The 23,635-nt window shown below is 31.4% G+C and overlaps 2 protein-coding genes across 4 annotated transcripts; one reads left to right on the forward strand and one right to left on the reverse strand.

The window, feature by feature from the left end:
• Positions 1-10,054: 10,054 nt before the first annotated feature.
• On the forward strand, positions 10,055-11,906 carry LOC114181335 (transcription factor bHLH36-like). 3 transcript variants are annotated; one of them, XM_028067762.2, is made up of 3 exons: positions 10,055-10,625; positions 10,892-11,242; positions 11,362-11,906. In XM_028067762.2, the coding sequence occupies exons 1-3, from the start codon at positions 10,314-10,316 to the stop codon at positions 11,374-11,376; spliced, it is 678 nt and encodes a 225-aa protein (XP_027923563.2). In that variant the 5' UTR covers positions 10,055-10,313; the 3' UTR covers positions 11,377-11,906. The 3 variants fall into 3 exon arrangements, with proteins under 3 accessions (XP_027923563.2, XP_027923561.2, XP_027923562.2); XM_028067760.2 differs by having other exon boundaries at positions 10,078-10,625; positions 11,340-11,906; XM_028067761.2 differs by having other exon boundaries at positions 10,099-10,625; positions 10,907-11,242; positions 11,340-11,906.
• An 8,356-nt stretch (positions 11,907-20,262) lies between these two features.
• LOC114181979 (receptor-like serine/threonine-protein kinase At2g45590) lies at positions 20,263-22,837 on the reverse strand. The gene has a single exon (XM_085672783.1). The coding sequence runs from the start codon at positions 22,612-22,614 to the stop codon at positions 20,629-20,631; it is 1,986 nt and encodes a 661-aa protein (XP_085528909.1). The 5' UTR covers positions 22,615-22,837; the 3' UTR covers positions 20,263-20,628.
• Between the last annotated feature and the right edge of the window lie 798 nt (positions 22,838-23,635).

The raw sequence follows: 23,635 nt of genomic DNA on the forward strand, positions 1-23,635 counted from the left end.
AAATGTTTTTCCACTTATTTTTTGTTTTCTTGGCACTTAGGAACACATAAGGTTTCAAGATGCTCAAGTGGAGTAATTAAAAAAGATAATGTATCACATCGCAACCATATTGTAAAGAACAACTATAGCTGTTCGAATTTGCTTCGGTTGTCTGTTCTGTGGGGAAAGAAACTTTAATAATGAATAAAAGTTGAATTAATATTATAGAAAGTTTTGAGAAAAGGTTATATCACTCTTTCCATATAATAAAACTAGGGGAAAGCAATAACTTAGGTCATGAACCAATGACTAAAAGGATTACCCTATTTTTTTGGTTTAAAGGGACACCCAAAATCTACTTAATGCGTGTAAACATATACTACATCAATTATATTTCCATTTACATCACTGTCACTATTATCTTCATTTTTTTAACTATTTGTTAATGTAATTTTTTTTTGGCTAAATATATTTTTAGTTATGTAATTTTCATTGAATATTAGAATTAATCTCAAATTTTTTATTCAATTTAGTCCTTCAATTTTAGAAATACATGAATTTAATTTTTTTTTAACTAAATTTTGTTATGTCTATTTGATGTTTTAAACACTTTTATTAATTAACATTGAAGCGAAAATTTGTTAAACGATATAAATAACTTAAATATTATCATAAAACACATATTTTAAACATCAAATAAACTTAATAAAATTTAATTAAAATGACTAAATTTAAACATTTAAAAGTTTGGAGACTAAATTTGATTAAAATTTCGAATAAAAACTAATTTTAATTTTTACTACAAGTGAAGGAATATATATATATATATATATATATATATATATTAATTTTTTTTAATTAGAAGTGTTTTAAAATAAATGAATTAATACAATGAACATTAAAAGTTAGGTCTAAAATAAATAAAAAAACCCCACTAAATAATAATAATAATAATAATAATATTTATTTTCTCCTCAACTCATTTGTATCACATCACTTTATTTCTATGTTTAGTTTTTTGTTCTTCCTATCGTTCGTTGTTCTTCTTTATCATCTTAGTTAATTCCAAAAAGAGGCTTATTTAATTTGGTTGAGGTCATGTGATTGAGACACTGAAACACACAATCTTCTGCACAACCATTTTCCATATATATTTTTTTCTCATGGTTTTCACAGGGAAAGGGCAGTATAGGGATTCCAATGGCAGTGTCAATAATATATTGAGTTTGAAGAAGTCTGTCCCATTAAGCAAAACATCAACAAAACGTTTGCATTACTTGCAAATTAATTGTTTAATGGGACCTTCACTTTAATTATTTATTATTCAACATTATTATTTAATTGATGACAGATTACAGGAGATTTGCTCTGCTTAAAAAAATATTGAAACGCCAGAGCTCAGAAAAAAATATAATTTCTTGCTGCCATACATTAATTGATGCTACTAGGGTAGGATTCTAGGGTTTCCGGCTAACACATTCATCTTCACAATAACAATGCCCTTTAATTCTGTCTACTATATTCTTTAATTTTATATATATATATAAACCAACAACAATATTTTTCTTGAAAGTTTTGACCAAACTATAATTTACAGTAATTTCTTCTTCACAAGGTCACAGAATTTGGTTGTCTCTTCTTGAGTTCTTTATTTCTATTTTTTCTTTAGGTTTAATTAGTTCTTTTATCTTAATTTTGGTCGAAAATTTTAGGTAGGTTCTATTATTTATTTATTTTTTCTTAAGTTTTAATTTTTGAAAAATTAATTCAATTAGACGTTTCGATTAATATTATATCAACAGTACTAAAATCATATCACATATAAGTTTATAATTTTTTTTATTTTTTATTTTTAAAAGTTTTTGTCTAGTTGAGAGACTGCCGATTCAAATATCATGAATCAATTTTGTATCAAATATTATTATATTATATTCGATTCGATTTCTATATTTTTTTAATCAAATTTAATTTTGTTTTTTAAAAATTGAACTATCCCTACCCAAATTAAAAAATATCTTTTCTTGTTATATGAAAGTTCTACTGATATCTTTATTCATTTAATTTTCTATCTTAATCACAATCTTAATCATATCAGTGTTTTAATTTTTTAAGTTAAAATAAATTAATTAATATCTTTAATTAAATAAATTAAAATAATTACATGTTAAATTACTTTATTATAATAATAATTATTCAAAAGATATTTTTATTGTTAATTTATTATATATTTTAATTCTTTTAATTATATAATAAATATAAATTTTTAAATTATTTTCATTTTAAATTTTAAAATTTTAAAGATTAAGTATTTATAACAACTATATTATTTATTCATATTTTTTATGAGATTAAAAATAATTTATTTAAATGAAGTCCAATAATATAAACAGAGTTAGTTAAAAATAATTTCATAAATACTTAATAAAATAATCAGTTTTAATAAAAATACCAATATAATATCTATACAAATAATAAATCTAGACCCACTTTATAAAAGGATAATGTTCCCATAAAACAATATACCAAAATTAAATAAGAAATAAATATAAAAACCGAATTGATTTTAATTTAATGACAGATGGCGCTAAAGGTGTTAAGGGTAGACATTTATTTTTGAAATAAATTTAAAAATTTAAAAATTTGAAAAAACTAACACATGATATATATTAGTGCGTTGAAATAGTAGTAACGAGAATGTACTGATTCAATTAATTGCTTCTAAAAACTAGGACTTAATTGAAAAAGAAATAATAATCTAAACCAATTTTTTTTTCTTTATTATATTTATCCAGTTTTCTTATAAATCTTTTCGGCTAATCTTTAATATTTAGTACGAAGAAAGACTTTTTTTTTTAATCACTACCTTATACTTCACAAAGTGCCTTATTCAAATTTTATTACCTCTCATTTGAATTTTTCTTTTATTAATACAATTAATTTTATAGGTTGCCGTGCAAATAATTTGAAATTGTTAATTTCTTAAAAAATGTGTTCATGTTTGTTAATTTTTTTTTCTACAATACAACACAATTTTATTAAGTTTTTACACTTAAAAAATGTATGGATATAGATTTTACTGTCTAACTAGATTAAATATTTTTTGGTATAATAAACGGTGAACCACACCGATTTTTTTTTTTTACACATGGCCTGGTAGATGTTAACATGTGGGTTTTTTTTTTCTTCCTTAGTTTTTTTTTTTGGTTTTCACCTTCCCTTCCACCTATCATGAGAACATCTCTCATTCTTCGGTTTACTTATTAATATTGTGTTAGAACAATTAGTTAGAGTCATATTCTAACGAGATTTGTCATTTGTTTAGCCTATCATGTCACTAGGTATAGAAAAATCAGACCACTCATTAATATTTAATCTCACGCTTGAGATGTATATATCATGTTAAGAAATAAATTTTAAACATAACTCAAACCCACAAAACCAACTTGTAAGGTGAGATTTGCACAAATTTATATACTTCATGAGACTTCCAGCATATCACACTCATGTATATACATTTGGAGCATGAAACTTGATATTAATGGGTGGTTCTATAGTGGATGAAATTATATGCCCAACAAACACAAATTTTGTTAGGATAGACACTAAATCAAGACTTTGATATCATATTAAGAAGTAAATTTTAAGTGTGATTCAATCCCACAAAATCGGCTTGCAAGACTTATATATTATGAAATTACCTTAATCCTAACTAATGTGAGATTTCCAATACCTTCGACTATAGATATCTAATCGAGACATCGGTACAACAAGTATGATTATAACCTTATGTACCGTATGTCCTATCGGTCAATCGGCCATTAATAATCCTCAGGGGACCATCGGTCTCACGGGTAAACGAACAACCACGTAGCATCATTAAAGGACCATCGGTCGAACGGATAACAAATAAAATATCAGACCATCGGTCAAACGGTTGAACATATAAGTCACGACTTAACCATATTCATACCCATCGGTTCATCGGTAAAGCGGCAGCGATGGACCTTCTAGCCTCGAGGACCCATCGGTTCATCGGTAAAACAACAGCGATGGACCTTCTAGCCTCGAGAGCCCATCGGTTCATCGGTAAAGCAGCAGCGATGGACCTTCTGACCTCGAGGGCCCATCGGTTCATCGGTAGAACAGCAGCGACGGACTTTCTAAAAACACCTGACGGTTGATCGGTAAAACACAGATTGTTAGCTTGTTGAAAACATAACGTCATTAACCCAGCCAAGCGGCCATCGGTCGCACGGTTAAATAACTTAAGTCAATAATTATCAGTTAAACGAGTCAATAATCTTCATTAGGGAGTCATTGGGCCGTGATTAAGAAACCCTAATTACAGGCCCATGTCGAAGGCTATAAATAGGGCCCAAAGGTAGGTTGGTGAGGATCTTAATTTCGCATTTATTACAGCTGATATTCTGATACACCGATCGGTCCTTTCTGACTTAAGCATCGGAGTACTTTAGACAGGTACCCCGATCGTCATCCCAACCGATCGAGCTAAGGAGTGGATTTCGCTGAAGCTTCTGGAGAGGAGAAAGATAACACGAAGTGAAGAGGTTCTTTTAGTAGGCTCTTGATCCCTACCCCGAAACACCTTACATAAAATTTGTAGCTAAAAATGTCCGGGCACATGTTTGGTAGGATAATCCACGTAGGAAAAAGGGATTTGTGGTAGGCTTTTGGAATATATTCTTGTAAGAGTTGCATTAATGTTGAGTGAGTAATGAAAGAAATGAATAAACTCTTGATTGATTATAAGAATTTTTAAGCAAAAGGGTTAAAATCGGTTCAAACAAAGAAACGGTAAATATGAGAGGTGAAAATGACAAGTTACAGGACAGGCTACAAATAAAGATATATTGGTTTTGTGATTTTATTAAATCGCAAGCAAGTATTGCAAACTTGAGAAAAAGGTACTCAAATATGGTGTCAATGGATTAACTGCACTGTTAATCAAACCAACTACTCCACAATTGACTTTGATTATACTACACTTCAATCATGAAGGTCATATATATTTCCTATAAGTACAAGTTTAATTAAAAATAAAATTAGTCAAGTAAATAATTAAACTTTAATTATATATTTTAACCAGTTTAATTTTTAAATCAATTATATATATATATATATATATATATATATATATATATATATATATATATATATATACACACACACGTACACAACTAAAAATTCTCATATTACATAAAAATTTTCTTATAAATATTTTAAAAAAATTTGCAAAAAAAGATTTTTCTTACTATTTTTTCTAAAAATTTTAATTGACAGGTAATTCTTTTGGGATAATTATTTTTTACAAAATTATTAAATTTGCAAGTATTTCTTACAAAATTTATTATAAAAAGTGTTTTATATAAAATATTTTAAAAAAAATTTGGCAGTAATTTCTGCAAATTTTTTTTTTATAATAAAATTTATAGGTATTTTTTACAAAAAAAAAAATTCAAAATAAAATTAATAAGAAATATAAGTTTTTTGAGTAATAATATATATCAAATGCCAAATAATTTAGTATCAATTATAATTGAGTTGAAACTAATTCAACTTGACTCTTACTTGAATATTTTGAGAATATTTTTGTGATGTTTGTGCCATTAATACAAACAAATAAAGAGATAGAGATTAAATTAGTGGAGTGTTAGTAAGAAACAACCTTTTTGTTTAATGATGGTGTGCCAACTACCTAAACTTCAAAATCCCCAAAAACATTATCCAAAAATCGTTGACTACATTTGACCTTGTCTCCTTCTTCTGACATGTCTAAATCACTTCCATTCTCTGGGATTTTCCACAACTTGTTCTGAAACGAACCTTCAAAGAAGATCAATGCCTTTTGCTTTTGTTTTTTTTTTTTTTTTAACGGTGCTTCATATTGCTTTGCTGGAAAGACAATTTTTATTGGCCTCTTGTCACTAAGTCTTATTTATTATTTTAAGATGCCATTAAAAAAAAAACTAATAAAGGAAGTGTTTTTAGGGTTTGTGATCTTTGAGGGCCTTGGATAAGGATTCGCTCTTTAATGTTGGACACTGCCCCGTGATATAAGGCAATGGAACGAACATATTAACTTCATTTTTCTTCTAACAGATTCTTTCTTAGATAATCAAATATATACTCATATTTAAATAATTTTTTCTATAAGAGAAAAATAATAGAATTCATTTATCCATTAGTTAATTTTAGTTTATGAATAAATTAATTTATAAAACATCTTTCATTTAACTTGTTTTTATTTTTATTTTTCATATCTTTCTATGCTAAAATTCCTATATATATAAACTCATCTAAACATTTATGTGTTGTTAAGTTCCAACTCCAGGCACAATGTGTCAGACTCACCATTATTTTCTTTTAAGTAAATTTCCAAAACTTTACATTTAGACCTTTGTTTTTTCGATAATAATGAAGACAAATAGAAGAACAATTACTTCTGAAAAACACCACGTGCTCTAATCCTTTTTTCACATTTTAAAATTTGGATATTTCACAGTTTCGTTGATTCAGTAGTAAAGCAGACGGTGATATGAAAACCTAAGATACGGCGATAGTCAATTCCTCCGTCACGTAGAGCTATTAAAATGGATTGTAATTCACAAGTCAATTTGACTCACCACAAGTTTGAATTGGGTTAAAATTTTTCTACAAATTTTAATACGGATTGGTTTTTGACCCGGCTCATTTAGAACCCGACTCATTCGGGTTAAACCGGTGGTGAGTCGGGTTGCCTCACCAACCCGGAAATAGAAGGGTCACACAAGTATGTTAAGTTATTTTTTTATTAACACATAAATAATTTGTATTTTTTTTGTTTTGGTTTGTATTTGGATTGTATTAAAGTTTATTTAGATTTTAATTATAATTACAATTTAGTTTTGATTAAAAAAAATAAAAAAATAATATTTTTTTTAATTAAGTGAATCTGTGAGCCAACCCGTTTAACCCACCAACCCGTGGTGGACGTGGACCGGGTCGGGTTCAAATTTTTTTGGCTCGCTAAAAAGTTAGCCGGATTGGGTTGACTCAATAAATCATCAACCGTGGTGGGTCGAGCCGAGTTTCCTGTTTTGACAACTCTACCATCATGGGATATTTTTCTTTATTCTATACATTTAATCAAATTTAATATGATAACAACAATAATATTATAATTCTTATCTTATTTATATTTATTATAAACTGAATAATACTTCATTAAATTTATAAAACTTTTTAACAAACTATTTTAAACATTTTTTAAACATTTTAATCAATAAGCTGCTTCCCTATTCGTAAACACTATTATCTTTCTAAATAAACAATGCACAAGTGTATATATATATATATATATATATATATATATATTATGTTTTTCGACTGAAAAATTTAAATTTGCCAACTTAGTCTTAGAATGAGGTTGAAGGGCAAAATGTTCCTGCCGTCAGAAAAATCTTCCTATTGATACTGTTCCATATTTTTATTTAAAATGTTGTTGTCACCACTAATATATAGTGTTCTTATATTACTTGTTCACTTGTTTTCTTTTGGGTCAAAACCAACATGACATGATCTTTCACCAGAAAGAATTATGGTGTTCGTGCATCTCTCAAATATTCTTGGAGTGATTTATTTATTTTTGAAGAAATATAATAGACAAATAATATGACGAGAAAGGTTTGAGAAAAAAATTATTCACAATACTAAAGGAAAAAAAATGTTGTGGAATTTTTTTTTCCTGAATATAAACTCAGAAAAGTCATATGATTCTTGTTATGCATCTAGCTTTATGGTTTACAGTTAATTGAGAATTGTTGATACAAGTTTTTCAATTATTGTGTAAATGTAAAGTAGGGTTAAAAAATTTTCTCCATAGCTACTATTTGAGCTAAGTAGGGTTAAACTAGAATGAATGTATAGAGAGTGAGGTAAAAGAACAGTGACCAGATAGGGAAAGGATACAACTACAATATGTATGTTGTGTGGTTTTTTCATATTACACAATTTTTTAGGGTTAAATACGTTTTTGTTCCTGAAGTTTTAGTGAAATTTGGAATTAGTCTTTCTTCGAAATTTTTGATCAATTTAATCTTTCATCTTTAAAAATGTATGGATTTAATCATTTTAACAAGTTAAATTTATCTAACATTTCAAGCGCATTTCATGATAGTATTTGAATTGTTTACACCGTTTAATTCATTTTCGCTTAAATGTTAAATCAAATATTATCATAAAACGCATTTGAAACTTCAAATAAATTTAACAAAATTTGATTAAAAAAACTAAATCCATGCATTTCTAAATATGAAGAACTAAATTGGTCAAAAATTTTGATGAAAAAGTAATTCCAAATTTCACTAACTTTAATGGCAACATATTTAACCTTTTTTCTATAACAGCATACAATATAATATTTTTAAATAATTAAGAGGACAGTGTAGGAGTAAGAAACATCTATGTAATTTAATTTATTTCTCAAATAAAAATGCTTTGGTTTGTGCTACAAGAAGAAACACCAATTAATGCGAAGTTTCAACGACCACGTTCCTTGTTCTATACGTTTAATGTTCCTTTTAATAATAGTAAAGTCACTCGGCGCATAAAGCAAAATTTATTTTCCCAAAAAGCTCAAAACTACATATGTGTAACATAAATTAGGTCCAAGTACATCTCAATAAATTATAATAAGCCAAAGGTTGATTGCGACTGTTGAATAATTTAGTACTAAAGCATATAATTCTTTTTCGCAATCATATAATATTTTTTATTACTTTGTGAAAAATGCTAACTAATATTTTAAGGAAAGTTAATAAAAAACCAAAAGGAAAATTCTTTCAATAAAAAATACAATCAATTTACCCTTACCGTTATTTTTAATAGTTCACACTGTGATTTTTCATATAAATTATTGTTAACTCCTTAAGCTTTACTTTTAAGATCCCTTACTTTATAATATAAAATATTACATGATAATTAAATACATATAATATTTTAGAAATATGAAATATATTCAGTACTTTGATTTTTTTTTTTTTAAGTTTGAATAGTAGTAGAAATACGGTATAACAATATTTTAAATTAACTTTTTAGGTCTATAATTCTATAGTATAAAAAAGTTAACTAATGAAATTGAACGACATCTAATTTTGTGGAATATAAATGTTTAAATTAATATTGTCTCATTTCATATTTCTCAATTAATTCTAATATCATTTCGATAAAATCAAGGAGTGGTAATTAACATAAAAATTATTTAATAATTAAGTATAAGGCTAAAATAAACACTCTCTCAAAAACCAAATCACTCAGAGAAATAAATTAATTATCAAACACATATTTACATGTAGAAAAAGAAAATCAGATCAAATGAATAATGATGAAGCACGTTGGAAATGAAACTTCTTTATTTATTTTTTTTTCATATACATCTTTCGTTGAAAATAAATATGTTTGAAACACTCTACAACACTAAACCCAACACTTCTTTTAAAGAAAAAAATAATTATTAGTTTATGATATTGTATGAAAGTATTCCCTTTCACTAACTCAACCTTTGATCACCACTCAAAATCTCTTATCTAATTATGTGAACGTTAATGCGAGAGGTAGGAGTCGCATTTATGAACAGTGTCCTCAAATAATTATGATATAAAACTGAAAGTGAGGTCACTTCTTACGTACACTTTGCCTGAAACAATACGAAAAAAGCTTTTGATAATATTTAACGTGGGATTAAAAACTGTTTAATATATTTTGTAATTTTTTTATTTATAAAAAAATATTGTTTATCTTTCTAGACAAATTTGATTTTAATTCTTCAAATAATACTACTTTTTATTAAATTTGTAATTTATTTTGTCTTTCTGTCTTTCCTTTTCTACCTTTTCTCTACGACATCACTCTTTTTATAATACTTTTTTTTTCGCATCTCTTTCATTGTTATAAAATATGTTGCTGAGACAGTGTTGTTATATAATATCATTCGTTTTCATGGGCGTGTGATGATTCATTTTTCTTTCTTTTACCATATTTTGACATAATTAAATTTAAGTAAGTTTTATATCTTGAAGCAAGTTTAATCCTTTATAAAGACTACTTTTCTAGAAATAATTAAGATTATATATATAGATATGTTTGAAGAAAAAATTTGAAAAGAAGGTGTCATTAACATTTGTCTGAGAATGTATAGGGGAATCTTTGGCATGTGAGATGTGAAAAGCTTTGTTGAAATAGGTTATTAATTAGCCCAAATGAAGTGTATCTTCTCCTTCAGCCCCCATATCCAAAATTAAGGTAGTTTAGAGCACTCATTGAGCTCAGAGCGAACCATGTTTCCTTTACAACGAGGCAATGAGCTGGTTATCCAGTTTTCTAATAGTCCCCACCAGCAGCAGCAACACAAAATCTCTCAAGATCTGATTCTGGATGATTATGCTTCTCTGGATGATAATGTTTCTGCCAAAAAATTCTCCACATCCCAACCACAGAATCTTTTCTACCACCCAGATAAAAACAATCATCATGACTCTAACCAACATATGAAGAAGATGATTCACAAGGAGATCGAAAGGCAAAGGAGACAAGAAATGGCTACCTGCTATGCCTCTCTCAGATCCCTTCTCCCTCTTCACTTCATCAAGGTCAAACACTTTTGTTTTTTTATTTTCTTACAACTTGTACAACTCCTTGCTTCAGATCACTTAATTATTTCAATTTTAGTGGATACCCTTTTGGAAATCAGGCCACTCTATCAGCTAATTAACTGTTAGTAACCATTCTCTTAGTAGAAATCTAATTAGAATTTCTCTTTATTTCTATAATTCAGAAAATTTTTACCGAGAAAAAAACACAACTTTTCTTCTTTTTTTGCAGTGTTTCTGGTTTTCTGAGTTGCTTAGGGTTTTAGTGTGATATTTTTCAGGGAAAGCGTTCAATATCTGACCACATGAACGAGGCAGTGAACTACATAAAGCACATGCAGAACAATATCAAAGAGCTTGTTGCAAAGAGAGATGAACTGAAGAAACTTTCCAACTACAGCAACATGGAAAATAGCCATGAGGGTTTGCATACATCTTGCAACTTTACTGTCCATGAGAATAATGGTGTTATAGGAATCGAAATCACCAGTGGCTTCAGAGAGGAAAGGCCTAAAGTTTCCAAGTTACTGCAGTTACTGATTCAAGAAGGTCTTGAAGTTGTAAGTTGCCTTTCATCAGAAGTGAATGGTAGATTGCTCCACAGTGTGCAGTGTGAGGTAGGAAATAATAATTCAGTGTTTGCTTTCAATTTTATTCTAAAAGTTTACTCTACTATGATATATGTACTATTTTCCATTTTTCCATGATTCTCAGGTAAACAATTCCTACTGTGTAGATCTATCTGAGCTGAGAAGGAAAGTTTCGAAAGCATTTCCAGCGTTTAGATGTTCTGACTAACTTTGCTGTTGGAGCTAGCTAGGTTCACAATCTCTCCAATAACAGCAAATTTACCATGACATGCATTTTAGATTATGGTACCTAGAAAAACCTAAAGAGTTTCAGTGCTTATTTTTTGAGTTAAACAGTTGAATGAGTTTGAACAAGTCAAGAAAAAAAGAGGAAGAGAAACCTTCTTCAAATGGCAACACATTCAACTATTTGTCAAAAATAAATAAATGTCAGCAAAACCATAAATTTCTCACATTACCATCGAATTTCTCCTTTTAGACCTTTCAAACTTGATAGACCTAATTGTTTGAATGAGTTTGCTTGAAATTTTTGCAATGGCAACTGTCCCATTTTCTCACTTTGATTGGATTCTGTTTCTTTGTTTGGGAAGAGCGAGGGAAGAAGAAAGCAAGTTTATGTAACTCGACCATTTCATTTCTTTTTCCCAATTCCTTCCGTAGTTTTCTGCAATAAAATGGATTCATTATCAAATTTAACAAGGCTCGTTAATTTACCTTCATTTTTCGTATGTAAATTGTAGTTGAACGTGGAGTTTAGGAGGTTAATTACTTTAGCACAATAATCTGTCTTATCCATTGAGATTACAAAGATATTGATGGCTAATAAACAAATATTAGTTTTTTTAAGGGTTTTGCCATGCTTCCTTTTATATTAACAGATCCAGAAATGAACAGCAATTGTATCTGCACTGCAAATGCATGGCAAACTTCAGGTGATGATTTTTTCTAGTATTTTGATTCTTTGAATCTTTAGCTATAGAAATTCATTAATTTTTGCTTGAAACGTTGGACGAACACGTATTTGCGTTCTTGACATAGAGAAAAAAAAAATCAGTGTGGAATTGTATGTGGCTTTACATTGATAATCTGATAGCGTATAGTGTTACTGATATGAGAATAGATATATAACTCCTCTATTTATATTTACTTTGATTTTTTTCTCTCATTAATTAGATATGACAATGATGATAGAAATAACATTTTGAAAAGAAAAAGTATATATTATAACATATTCTTATATGCTTCCTGTGAGCTTTCTCATTTTTCTTTATGGTGAGTTTACCCAAACAATGATTTGTGCATGACAGTTTTCTGTAATTAGGAATTGGCAAAGAATTAAGTAGAAAAAAAAGCTTACATTTGATATATATATATATATATATATATATATATATATATATATATATATATATATATATATATATATATATATATACTAATTAAATGATTAGATAAATTCATAAAAATATAATAACACAATTTTTGAGTTTTCAAAGCTAAAATTAAGATATTTACAATGACTACAAATATTTATTTAATGTTATTTTTTCATCAAAGTTATAAAAAGACCAGTAGCAATCATCAATTTATTATTATTATTATTATTATTATTATTATTATTATAATAGAATATAAAGTTTGATAAAAATTAGTTCACAAAGTTAACTCGAAGGCATGAATTAATTCATCTTTAAATACGTGATTATGATGCTATATAGGAGTCGCAGGTTGCAAGAAATAATAAGCAGTAAGCCATTTCAAACTCGTAAAGGTAAAAATTTCTTCTAAGTACGTACGTAGTTAGATTTTTAAGAATATAAACTAATAGGTAAATTTAGTACAGAAATTACATTACAAACTAAAATTACTTGAAGATTAAATCCGTACATAACCCACAATAATATAGGATAATAGAAAATGTTTTAAACATATCAACTTTTAGAACGATGCTACTATTTACAAGAGAAAAAAAAATAATTACAAAAATATGTTACCTAAAATTACAAAATAACTCTTCTGTAAATACCCATAAATATCTCTAGCATAGGTTAAGTATTTATTATTGGCCTCATAAGAAATTATATATGTGGGTAATATATCATACCAGATATCAATATAAATTTCATTTAATCTTAAAATTATCTTATAAAATAAATTTTACACTCATTTATCAGTGGTAAACATGGATATTTAACATATGCAACATCAAGCATAAGTTGCAAACACTGTTTTCTGCCAGCATCGTGTTTAAAGGAAGCTTAATTTCTAGGTTAAATTATTATTATGAGTATAATATTCCATTTTAACAGTTTAAAATTAATAAAATAAAACGCTTCATCATAATATTCAAAATAGAAAATAAAGTGTATAAAATATATTAATATAGTTTTACAAAATATAGGATTATAAAAATATAACGTCTATTTATACACTCAACTAAATCAACAAGTTTTATACAAAAACTAATAAATTCATGAGACCTTCCACTATTTAATTGATGACTACTCATCCCTAAAGACACCTCTCCTACTACTCTCACTACATAACTCAATCTACTCTATTTCAATATGAATAATCAAGACATACACTAATAATACCATCACAAAGAATTTTCCTTGAAACTCTTTAAACATCATAACTTTACATGTTCCCACATCATCCCATACCAATTATCATCTTATATATCCACAACAACATTTTCACATCAAATCATAACAATAAAAGTCAATAAATATGCTTAGTACCAATTAAAGATAATTTAAAAATAGCTACACATGCAAAATAGGGCATCTGACGATCAACATCAGTTGCCTCATAAAAACTGGCGCTCAGTGCCAGAATGCCACCACTCAATGCTCTAGAGCTGAAATGCTCTTAGACCTGCAGTGGCCACCACCGCTCAATGCCAATCAACTCATAAAAGTTGGTGCTAAGCGGCACCATTATGGGGCTCAACGCTAGTTCAGAAAATAAAAATTGTGTTGTGATTAAGGGAAATTCAACTTGTCCAATTGGTCAATTTGGTACTCCTTTTTTAATATTTTGTGTCCAAACAATTTTTTTATAAGATAAAGCTTGTACCAAATTGCACAATTGCTCGTATTTCATTTATCTCATTCAACATACCAAAGCAATTTGTAAACACTCAACATACAATTATCATCCAAATCACACAAGATCACCACAACCATACATGTTATACCAGATTCTTTAAAACCATCCATATTTCATCTCCAAATGCAAGAGATGAGCAACATGCAAAACATCAATTTTATAAAAACTCACAACAGACCAGCTTCTGTTACTTGTTATCTAGCGTAAATAGTTCTAAAACACCAAAACGCTTCAAACTTCATAGGATGCTTTATCTACATATAGAAATATCACAAGAATGATCTGGATATCGTTATAATCACTGATCAATAGAGACTCATATAGAAAACTAAAAAGACACATGTAAGCGAAAAAAGGCTCACATGCAACATAAGAAGACCAAGTAAAAGGGTTGATACTTAACTTACGGGAACGAAAAAAAACTAATCGGTCCAACTTGAAGAATTCGTCGCGAAGATCACTTATGGTCTTAGATTTTCAATCAATGAACAAAGGACAAGAACCCTTTGAGAAAAGTCAGTAAACTCGAAAAACATAGTTTATAGAGACATGATGTATTTTAAAATAATGAAACTGGTTTATATCAATTCTATTTATATTAAAACATTTTAATATTAAAATAATCGAGTTTCACTAATTTCAAATTAATGTCACTTATAAAAGATCGTATTCTAAGGTTTTACAACAAGGAAATAGGATTTTTGCTCTTAAATTAATCCAAAGTATCAGTCTCTATATATGTTTCATTTCTATGCATCTTCATATGTATAAAAGTTATTGTACCAATAAAACTTTTCTAAAGAAACGTATGTAGTGGATGTGAAGGATCAATAGACATTAAATTAAAAAAAAAAAACTATTTGGAACCACTTTGATACAGAAAATTTTAAAAATTAAAATACAAAAATAAATAAGATGTATGATAATTAATTTGGTGAATATAAGTATAAACAAATAAATGTTATATAAACTGTAAAAATGAATGCAACATGAAATGCGTTCCTAAAATAATTTTTCAGAGCGAGTTATTTCCCACATTTTCTCTTTCTTCTTCCTATGTTCTTCTTCCTCCACAGCGTGGTACAACAACGATGCAGTGATGAAGAATATTTGAATCTTTTTCTATAAATGTGGAGTGCAATTAATAATTGTGAGGGTGGAGAAAGCAATAGCCTCCAAATTAGAGTTTAATGATGGAAATTACTAGTGACACCCCCAATTTACTATTAAAACTCTTACTTTTTCATGAGTTTTTTTTTTTTTTTACAATAAATACCATTATTGATCCCAGCAGTACAATGGAAATACTTTTTTTAATCAGAAACAAATTGTCATTGTGAATGTCAATAGAAAACAAAATATTTAATGGGGCTTGAGAGAAAATCTTTCAATTGGATAATGTAATTGTTTATGTGACAGTAGTATTGTTGTTTGACTTTTCTCTCTCTGGGCCCGATTTTCTTTGTACCGAATGAAAAGAAAGCTTAGTGATTGATGCAACATGTATTTGATAATTGTTCTTCTAAATCTAGTTTTGCTGTTTAACGAAATGGCCGATTAATCGTGTATATTAATAGTGACATTATCTTTGTCTCGAATCATGATTTGGATCCTCGCATTTCAAAATATACAACTGCACACGATCTAAGTGATTAACAAGAAAAATGAGAACCCAAAGATTATAATTATACGGTGGGATTAAATATAGTTCTGATCCTTATCTTGGTTTAAGTACAATTAATAATAGAGGTGGTGGTTGTAGGTGGTAGGAATGGTTTTAATTTGGTGGTGGTGGCGGCAACAATGATAATGGTAGTGGTAACTATGGTAAGGGTCTTGAAATGGAGAGAAGTGATGAAGGAGTAGATGGTGAGAGTCATATAAATTGGAGGTTAAGGGTAAAGAAAAGAAAAATGAGCCGAAATTGAACCAATTTAAATAAAATAGAAACTTATTTGAATAAAAGATAAATCATCATAACTAAAAGGAAAATGATTTATTAACTATTAAATTTTGACAACTTTCTCTTACAATATTAGGTGTTATCTTTTAAGTGATTTTCCATTTTTTTTTTCATCCTCAATATTCAAAAATCACTTAAAAAATGACACATCATGTTGTAAAAAAAAGTTATCAAAATTTAATAGTCAAAATATCATTGTCCTAATTAAAACAGTTAAAGTGTAACATGAACAACATCGGTCTATATACTTTAACAGAAATTACGTCAACAAAAATTGTAAGGCCCCATTTTCATATTCTGCCCTAAAGTTGATGGGCCGCCCTTGTAGTTGGGCCTAAGGCCGGCCCAACATATATGCCCCTAGGTCTGCCCTAAAACCTAGGGTACCCTACATTTTCAGAGACACCTTGTCCTTGCTTGGAGCTGCAGCCGTCACCCCTTCCGCTAGGGTTTTGCCCTAAGGTCCCCTTCCTTCGAGCTCAAACTCAGTTCCTATTCACGTAAGTCACTCTTCAGCCCATGCTCTTTCCTTTCATGGTTTGTGTTCTCTGTATCGTTAGGGTTTGGTAATAACCCGCTCTTTTCTTCTGTTCTGCCGTTCAGTTCGGCCGCTAACCGCCCTAGGGGCAGTTCTACCTTCGTTGTGCGGGTCGGAGCGTTTGCTAGCTTGAATCCCAGGTACGGGATGTTAGAGCTCTTGTTTTCCAGTAGTGTTGGTCTGTATTGGTGTTGATTTTCTACTTGTATGATTTAATCCTTCGATTTGGTGCATGAGAATGCTTTGTATGCTGGTTTGGTTCGTTTTCATGGCTGTTACAGTGAAGAACAGTGGCGAGACCTGTTAATCTCGCCCAAGCGAGTCAATCTCGCCTAGGTGAGATGAAACAGGGAGGCCTCTGCACGAAAAGTCGCCCAGGCGACTCGCTCAACTTTTGAGCGAGCAGGCAACTCGCCCAGGCGAGAGGGATCTCGCTTAAGCGAGATCCCGCGTTGCCCCTGCTCTTGCCTTTGTGCTCTCGCCTAGGCGAGGGGGAGGCTCGCCTGAGCGAGCACGTCTCGCCTGAGCGAGACCCCTCAGCCTGAGCGAGATGCTGGGCGAGTTTGTGCTATGTTTTGGACGTTTGGTGTTTCCCGAGTGATCTGTTTTGATTGAGTGTGATTGTGTGATGGTGAACATGTATATAATAGAATAATTTGCATGGTTGGCATGAGTTATGAACGACGTATGACGGATTGGGTATGATGTTAACATGTGAAATGAATGAACGGGTTGGAACTAAAGGGATACGTGATTAATATAAGACGAGACCCCAGACTCATTGGGGTGGTGATGATCAGAGGTATGGATTTGAGATGTGATTGATATGAGGATTAAACTTCAAGGGTTGATATGGAATTGAAAAATATAATTTAATATCCTCTTATTGTTGAATTATGAATGTTGGTCCGTGTCAGCGTGTAATTCCTTGGGGGTCTCTAGGTGAGACTTCCGGGGCTACGCTTCAGTGGTCGGGACGTAATTCCATGGCCCCTGCTAGTGGGTGCTCATGGTGGTGCCCCATCTGTATAACTAGGTAAGGATTCAAGGTAAGGTTGCATCCTGACGCTCCGAGGAGCCAGTTAGTCTCACTTAGAGCGGACTGACTTCTGTGGTGGGAGTAGCAGGAGGCCTGAAACTCATTAAGGGCTAACCTTGTGGTGGGAGAGGTTTTGATTCATCGTAACATTGGTAACACATGGCTCAGGATCGAGCAGCTCAGGGTCGAGCAGAGGTATCCACCACAAGTGCAAGCATCCGCTGAATCCGACCAAGTTATACGTATCCGGATGAGTCGAGTCGAGTCGTAGTGTATTGAATGAAGAGTCATAACATGCTTGGTTGCTATGTGGATATGAGGTGATGAAAATATACTTGACTGCATGATGAATATGTTGTTGGCTCTAGCTTACCCGTTTCGTTGCATGATTGTGTTGTATGTGGCTGTTCTTCCTTGCGATGATCATCAACTTGGTTGATGGGAGCAGATGGGCGAGGTTCCAGAGGCCAGCATAGAGATGGAGATTTCGATGCCTAGACCGCGTGGATGAGACTATAGTCTTTTTTTGAGTTTCCTTCAGGGCTATGGCCCCTGTATTTTGTTGTTATTAGGTTGTAAACTCTTAAGTAAACGGTTATCCTGCTTTTGTTGGCATCGTGGTGTGCCTGGTTTGTAGGGGTGACGTTATGAACCCCAGGACTGCAATTATTGATTTATCTCTGTGTGACGTTTCCTTTAATTTTATGTATTAAATTAAATGGGCGTTACAAAAATGACAACATTAAACATATATTTTTAAAAAAAATCAAATTAAATAAAAAAAAAAACAAAATAAAAACCAAAACAGTATTATTCCTTAGAATGTTTACTGAGATGGTTCCCTCACTTTGGTATTTAATTGAGCTATACTATGCATCAAAAAGCAAAATAATAATTTTTAATACAAATTTTCGTGAAGTCCTATAATATATTTTTCTGAGCAAACACAATTGTTAGAGGTAGCAGGGTAAGACATCAAAGCCTCAGCTTTTTGCTTTTACTAGATGGTGGATATGAGTAGCAGAACATGAAAAGTGAAGTAATTTATGTTAAGAAAAAGAGATCGAAAAAAAAGAGAAAAATTATTAGTATTTTGATTGATACAGAAAATATATATTTTTTTATTTATAAATTTTTAAGATTATTATTTTGTTGTTGTGTTTAAAATCAATATAGAAAGAATGATGATAAATTATTTATACTTACTACTCGTTTTTTTTGTGGAAGCATTATTCCATTATGATTTTTGAAACTTGGCTGAAAAATAACAACTGCCAACATATTTGACGATGTCTATACATGTAAAATTGTAGAAATTTTCATAAAACGGAACTAAAAATGAAATACAATTTGAATAAAAATAACTATAAGAGATTGACTGAAATTTTAATTACATAAAATTTCAAATAATATACCTAATTAATATCATGTTTTGTGCACATAATTAAAATTAAACATACAATCATATAACAAAATAAAATGAAAAAAAAAAGTTAAATTATAATAATTAAAAAAAAAATAAGACAAATAAAATGATAAAATATCGATGTCTCCCCCTCCTAAATCAAAACGTTCTTTTTCGTGTGACAGATCAAAATTCCTTTTACAAATACATAATTTTTACACATCAAAATTACTAAATATTAATTTAAAATATTATATACCATTTACTAAAAAATTATTTAATATTTTAAAATTAAATAAACTATATCTAAATTATTTCATTCAAATGCAAATACGCAATTCACTATTACGATTTGAAATCCAAATCTAAATACGTGTTATACACGTTCCATATGTTGTTGTAATACAATTTGAACTATCCATTTAAATTCTTTTCGGATCATTTCATTCTAAAAAAAATTTCACTATATAAGAGGCCATAATAAATTTGTATAACTTAATGGATTATGCCCTTATAAATTAAATGGAAAAGACAAGGCTATAAATGTAAATCCTTTTGTCCAACTGACATTTTAAATTTATATAATTAAATTAAATATATTTTTATTCTCTTAATTTTTAGTGAGTTTTCTGTCCCAATTGATAATTTAGCATGCAATCTGAGATTTTTAAAAAGGAAAATAGCATTAGTATAACAATTTCCTTTACAGTACTCGGTAGTACTTACCAGATATAGTATCTTTGAACAAGAGTGGCCCTGTTTTACTGTTACAACCATTAACACAATCACATGAGAAAAAAAGCTTATACAAACATTCTGCTTCAAAGAATTTAACCATTTCAAATTCCGATGTTCGCTTACTACTGCTTGTACCAGCATGGCTCTTCAATCTAGGAACAAAACTCATCGATACAAACTCTGTAAAGCCCACACAAATTCTACAAAACCAGTAAACAGTAATGGACCACAAACACAACAAAACAACAACTTCTGTTGTAAAAAATCATATGTTGCTATTTCATTTCCAAAATCGAGATTGCAAACTACAAACATGGCCTTAGTCCTCGCAACAACAACATAGGCCATGGTATACCCAAATATGAACATCACTCCAGGAATGCCTATAAGTCAGTATGAAAAAATGCCTTAAGTAAATCTAATGTACACAGATCAAACACCACTGATCCACAATGGTATCAGAAGAAAGAAAACTAAAAGAACTAGGACCATAGTGGTTAACAGTAATTTAAAAAATAATACCTATTCATTTTTCTTCTGTCATGCCAGTATATTTATATATATACTAGTTTAACACCTAAATGAAACTGTGTTATCTGATATCAGAACCAGAAACTTACCTTCCTTTTCTCCTAGACTTGAAGGGGTAGCGAGAAGGGGTTGAAGGAGAGTACTCAACAGGCAATTGGGGTGGTTCTAACTCCCCACTCAGAATCCCCACAACCTCCTTCATTGAAGGACGACGAGTAGGTGATTTCTGCAGACAAACCAAAGCCACCTTGATGCAGAGAAGAGCCTGTTCTTTATCCAACAACTGCAGAGACTCATCCACCAACTCAAAAAGCTTCCCATTTCTTGCACAATGGCGTGCCCAGGAGAGTAGATTCGCTCTCTGAAACTCAGACAAGGGAGAACCACTCACTTGAAGTGGTCGCCGCCCAGAAATTATCACAAGCAACAACACCCCAAAGCTATACACATCAGATTTCTCAGTCACATCACCACCATAGCCACATTCAGGAGCAACATAACACACAGTTCCCCTCATACTAGGAGTACTGCTAACACCACCACTCTTTGGAATCTCCCCACTTGCAGAATCAAAGCTGTTATTCCTCCTTCCTCTCCATAACTCACCACTCAATCCATCCATCCACCAATCCATGTTCCCACGGTTGTTTCTGCTCCTACTCTTTCCCTTCCTCTTATCCAATGCATCATCACTCACCCACCAATCATCACCATTCTCAATATCATCACTCTTTACACCCCCACCCTTTTTCTTCTTCTTCTTCTTGTTCTTCTTTTCGTTCTCCTCAAAACACTCATCTTTCCACCACTCCCTCACGGTCCTTCTCTTTCCCTTCACAGCCCCGTCAAACTTCTCCTCTTCCATTGACTCCCACCATTCCATTTCCTTCCCTCTTCTCTTCTTCTTCTTCTTCTTCTTTGCCTCTTCCTTCCCCATCTCCACATCCCCATACTCAATTCCACCCTTCACCCTCTCCTTATTCACGTCCCTCCCAATCCACTCCATCACATAATCCTTAACCTTCTTACCCTCCCCACTCCCAACCTCATTCTCATGCTTCCACCACCAATCCCTCACCGAATTACTCTTCAACGCTTTCCCGTTCATCTTCTTCGCATCCTCCTTCTCAAACCCCGGCGACGCCCCTGCCACCGCCAATCCCGTCTCCGGCGAAGTCATCGCCATCATCGCCGCAGTCTCTGGCGAAGGAGATTGCTCCACCCCCAAGCTACCTTCTTCCATAAAAACACTGTGAGTACTCGCCACCGATCCGCAATCATCAACCTCCTCCTCCTTCATCTTCCGCTTCTCTTCATCGTTATTAACACTACCACACTCCAGAACCTCAATTTCAAACCTCGGAAGCTCCGAGCTCAACCTCGCTAACCCGAAGTCGCCAATTCTGGGCGAGAAATCGCGATCGAGCAAAACGTTACTGGGCTTTATGTCGCCGTGGATAACAGGGGGGTCACAGGAGTGGAGAAAGTGAATTCCTTTGGCTATGTTGAGAATAATTGAGAAGCGGGTGTTCCAATTTGAGAGCTCGGGGCACTTCCGGTGCAAAAGCGCGTCTTGGAGGTTACCGTTTTGCATGAGCTCGTAGACCAAGAGGAAGCGGCGTCGTTTGGGGTCAGAGGAGAAGTGCGTGGCGGTGATGACGTGGGGAGAGAGGAGCTTGGAGGCGAAGAAAAGCTCGTTGTGGAACTCGCGCTCGCCCTGGTGAGAAGAGGCAGAGTCCATGAGCTTGACGGCGACGGGGGCTCCGGCGAGGGTGCCGGCGAATACGGGACCGAAGCCGCCGTGGCCCAGGCGGGAGGAGAAGGAATTGGTGGCGCGGCGGAGGACGGAGAAGGAGAGGCGGTGCGGGGGGGAGGAGGAAGGAGGAGGAGGCGGGTGGGTGGCGCGTTTGCGGGTGACGATGCGGTGTAGGCAGAGGAAGAGGAGGAGAAGGAGGAGGGAGAAGGCTGAGAGGGTGACGGCGAGGAAAGGTATGAAAAAGTGGTGGTGGTGGTGGTGGTGGTGATGACGTGGCGGTGTTTCTGATGAGGTGGAGAGTTGTCGGGATGGCATGTTGGAGATGGTGTTTGAGGGTTGGATTCAAGTTATTTGGGAGAATGGGTTGTTCATGGTTTTGTGGTTGTGAAGAGATGAAGAGAGGAAGAAGAAGAAGAGTGAAATTTTGTGAAATTTTTTTGTATGTATATGAGAGTAAGAGTTTGGTGGTTAAGAGTTTGGTGTGTGTGTGTGCGTGTCTGGAGAAGAGTGTGTAGAATGAAAGTGCAATGTGTCAAAGTGATTTGTGTGTGTAACGTTGAGATATGACTGTTTCTTGTTGGACTTTTCTTGAGGTTGTTTTTCTTTGGTTTGGATACCCGTTTGACAACTACATTATCATACTATTTTTGTGTTTTAAAAACAATCCTATTAACTCTGATGTGATTACTTAATATAATCAAATATTTTATGATGGCTAAGTTAACTTAACTACTACTTTTATAAATAAAAAAAAGAGTATTTAATAAAATAGTTTAAAAGCTTTCAATTTATAAATTTTAGAGATTACAGCGTGTAATTGTTTGTTTTTGTACTATAAAAGAAACTTTTAATTCAATAAATTAGTTTATTAATTTAGAATTCACAAGTTCGGAATATGTCAACTCACGTATTAACTTATCCGCTATCAATTAATTTATAAGATAATTTTATCGTTAATTTTTACTGAGTAAAACTTAGCTCTCCCAAACATAAATTAGTATCTGATTAAACCTCTACTTGATACAATTTTTTTTTTATTAAGCATATTTCACAAAGCATAATATCATAATTTTATCGATAAAAATTACCAAATTGAAAACATTAATAAATGAGGTTCTCGGTTTGGGATGGGATAAATTTCATACTTTAACATCTATTATTAAAATTTCCAATAAAATATTAAAGAATTATTTAAAGAAGTTAATTATTTGTTGGTTAACAAGTGAATACGAATAATTAATATGTCATTACCCATTATCTATTATTACTATATTTTATTTAGATATTTTTTGTAACTAAATTGTATAAATAAATTTATTGGTGAAAAAAAATCTTA

Source organism: Vigna unguiculata, chromosome 4 (genome assembly GCF_037176805.1).
Source record: "Vigna unguiculata cultivar grain cowpea cultivar isolate G323 ecotype 2 chromosome 4, ASM3717680v1, whole genome shotgun sequence".
Taxonomy (NCBI): Eukaryota; Viridiplantae; Streptophyta; class Magnoliopsida; order Fabales; family Fabaceae; genus Vigna; species Vigna unguiculata.

Bases quoted from the DNA above. Each gene is read 5' to 3' on its own strand.
- LOC114181335 (XM_028067760.2), top strand. From the start codon at position 10,314: ATGTTTCCTTTACAACGAGGCAATGAGCTGGTTATCCAGTTTTCTAAT. The intron at 10,626-10,891 runs GTCAAACACTTT...TTAGGGTTTTAG, and splicing joins TCCCTCTTCACTTCATCAAG to TGTGATATTTTTCAGGGAAA. The intron at 11,243-11,339 runs GTAGGAAATAAT...CATGATTCTCAG, and splicing joins TCCACAGTGTGCAGTGTGAG to GTAAACAATTCCTACTGTGT.
- LOC114181979 (XM_085672783.1), bottom strand. From the start codon at position 22,614: ATGCCATCCCGACAACTCTCCACCTCATCAGAAACACCGCCACGTCAT.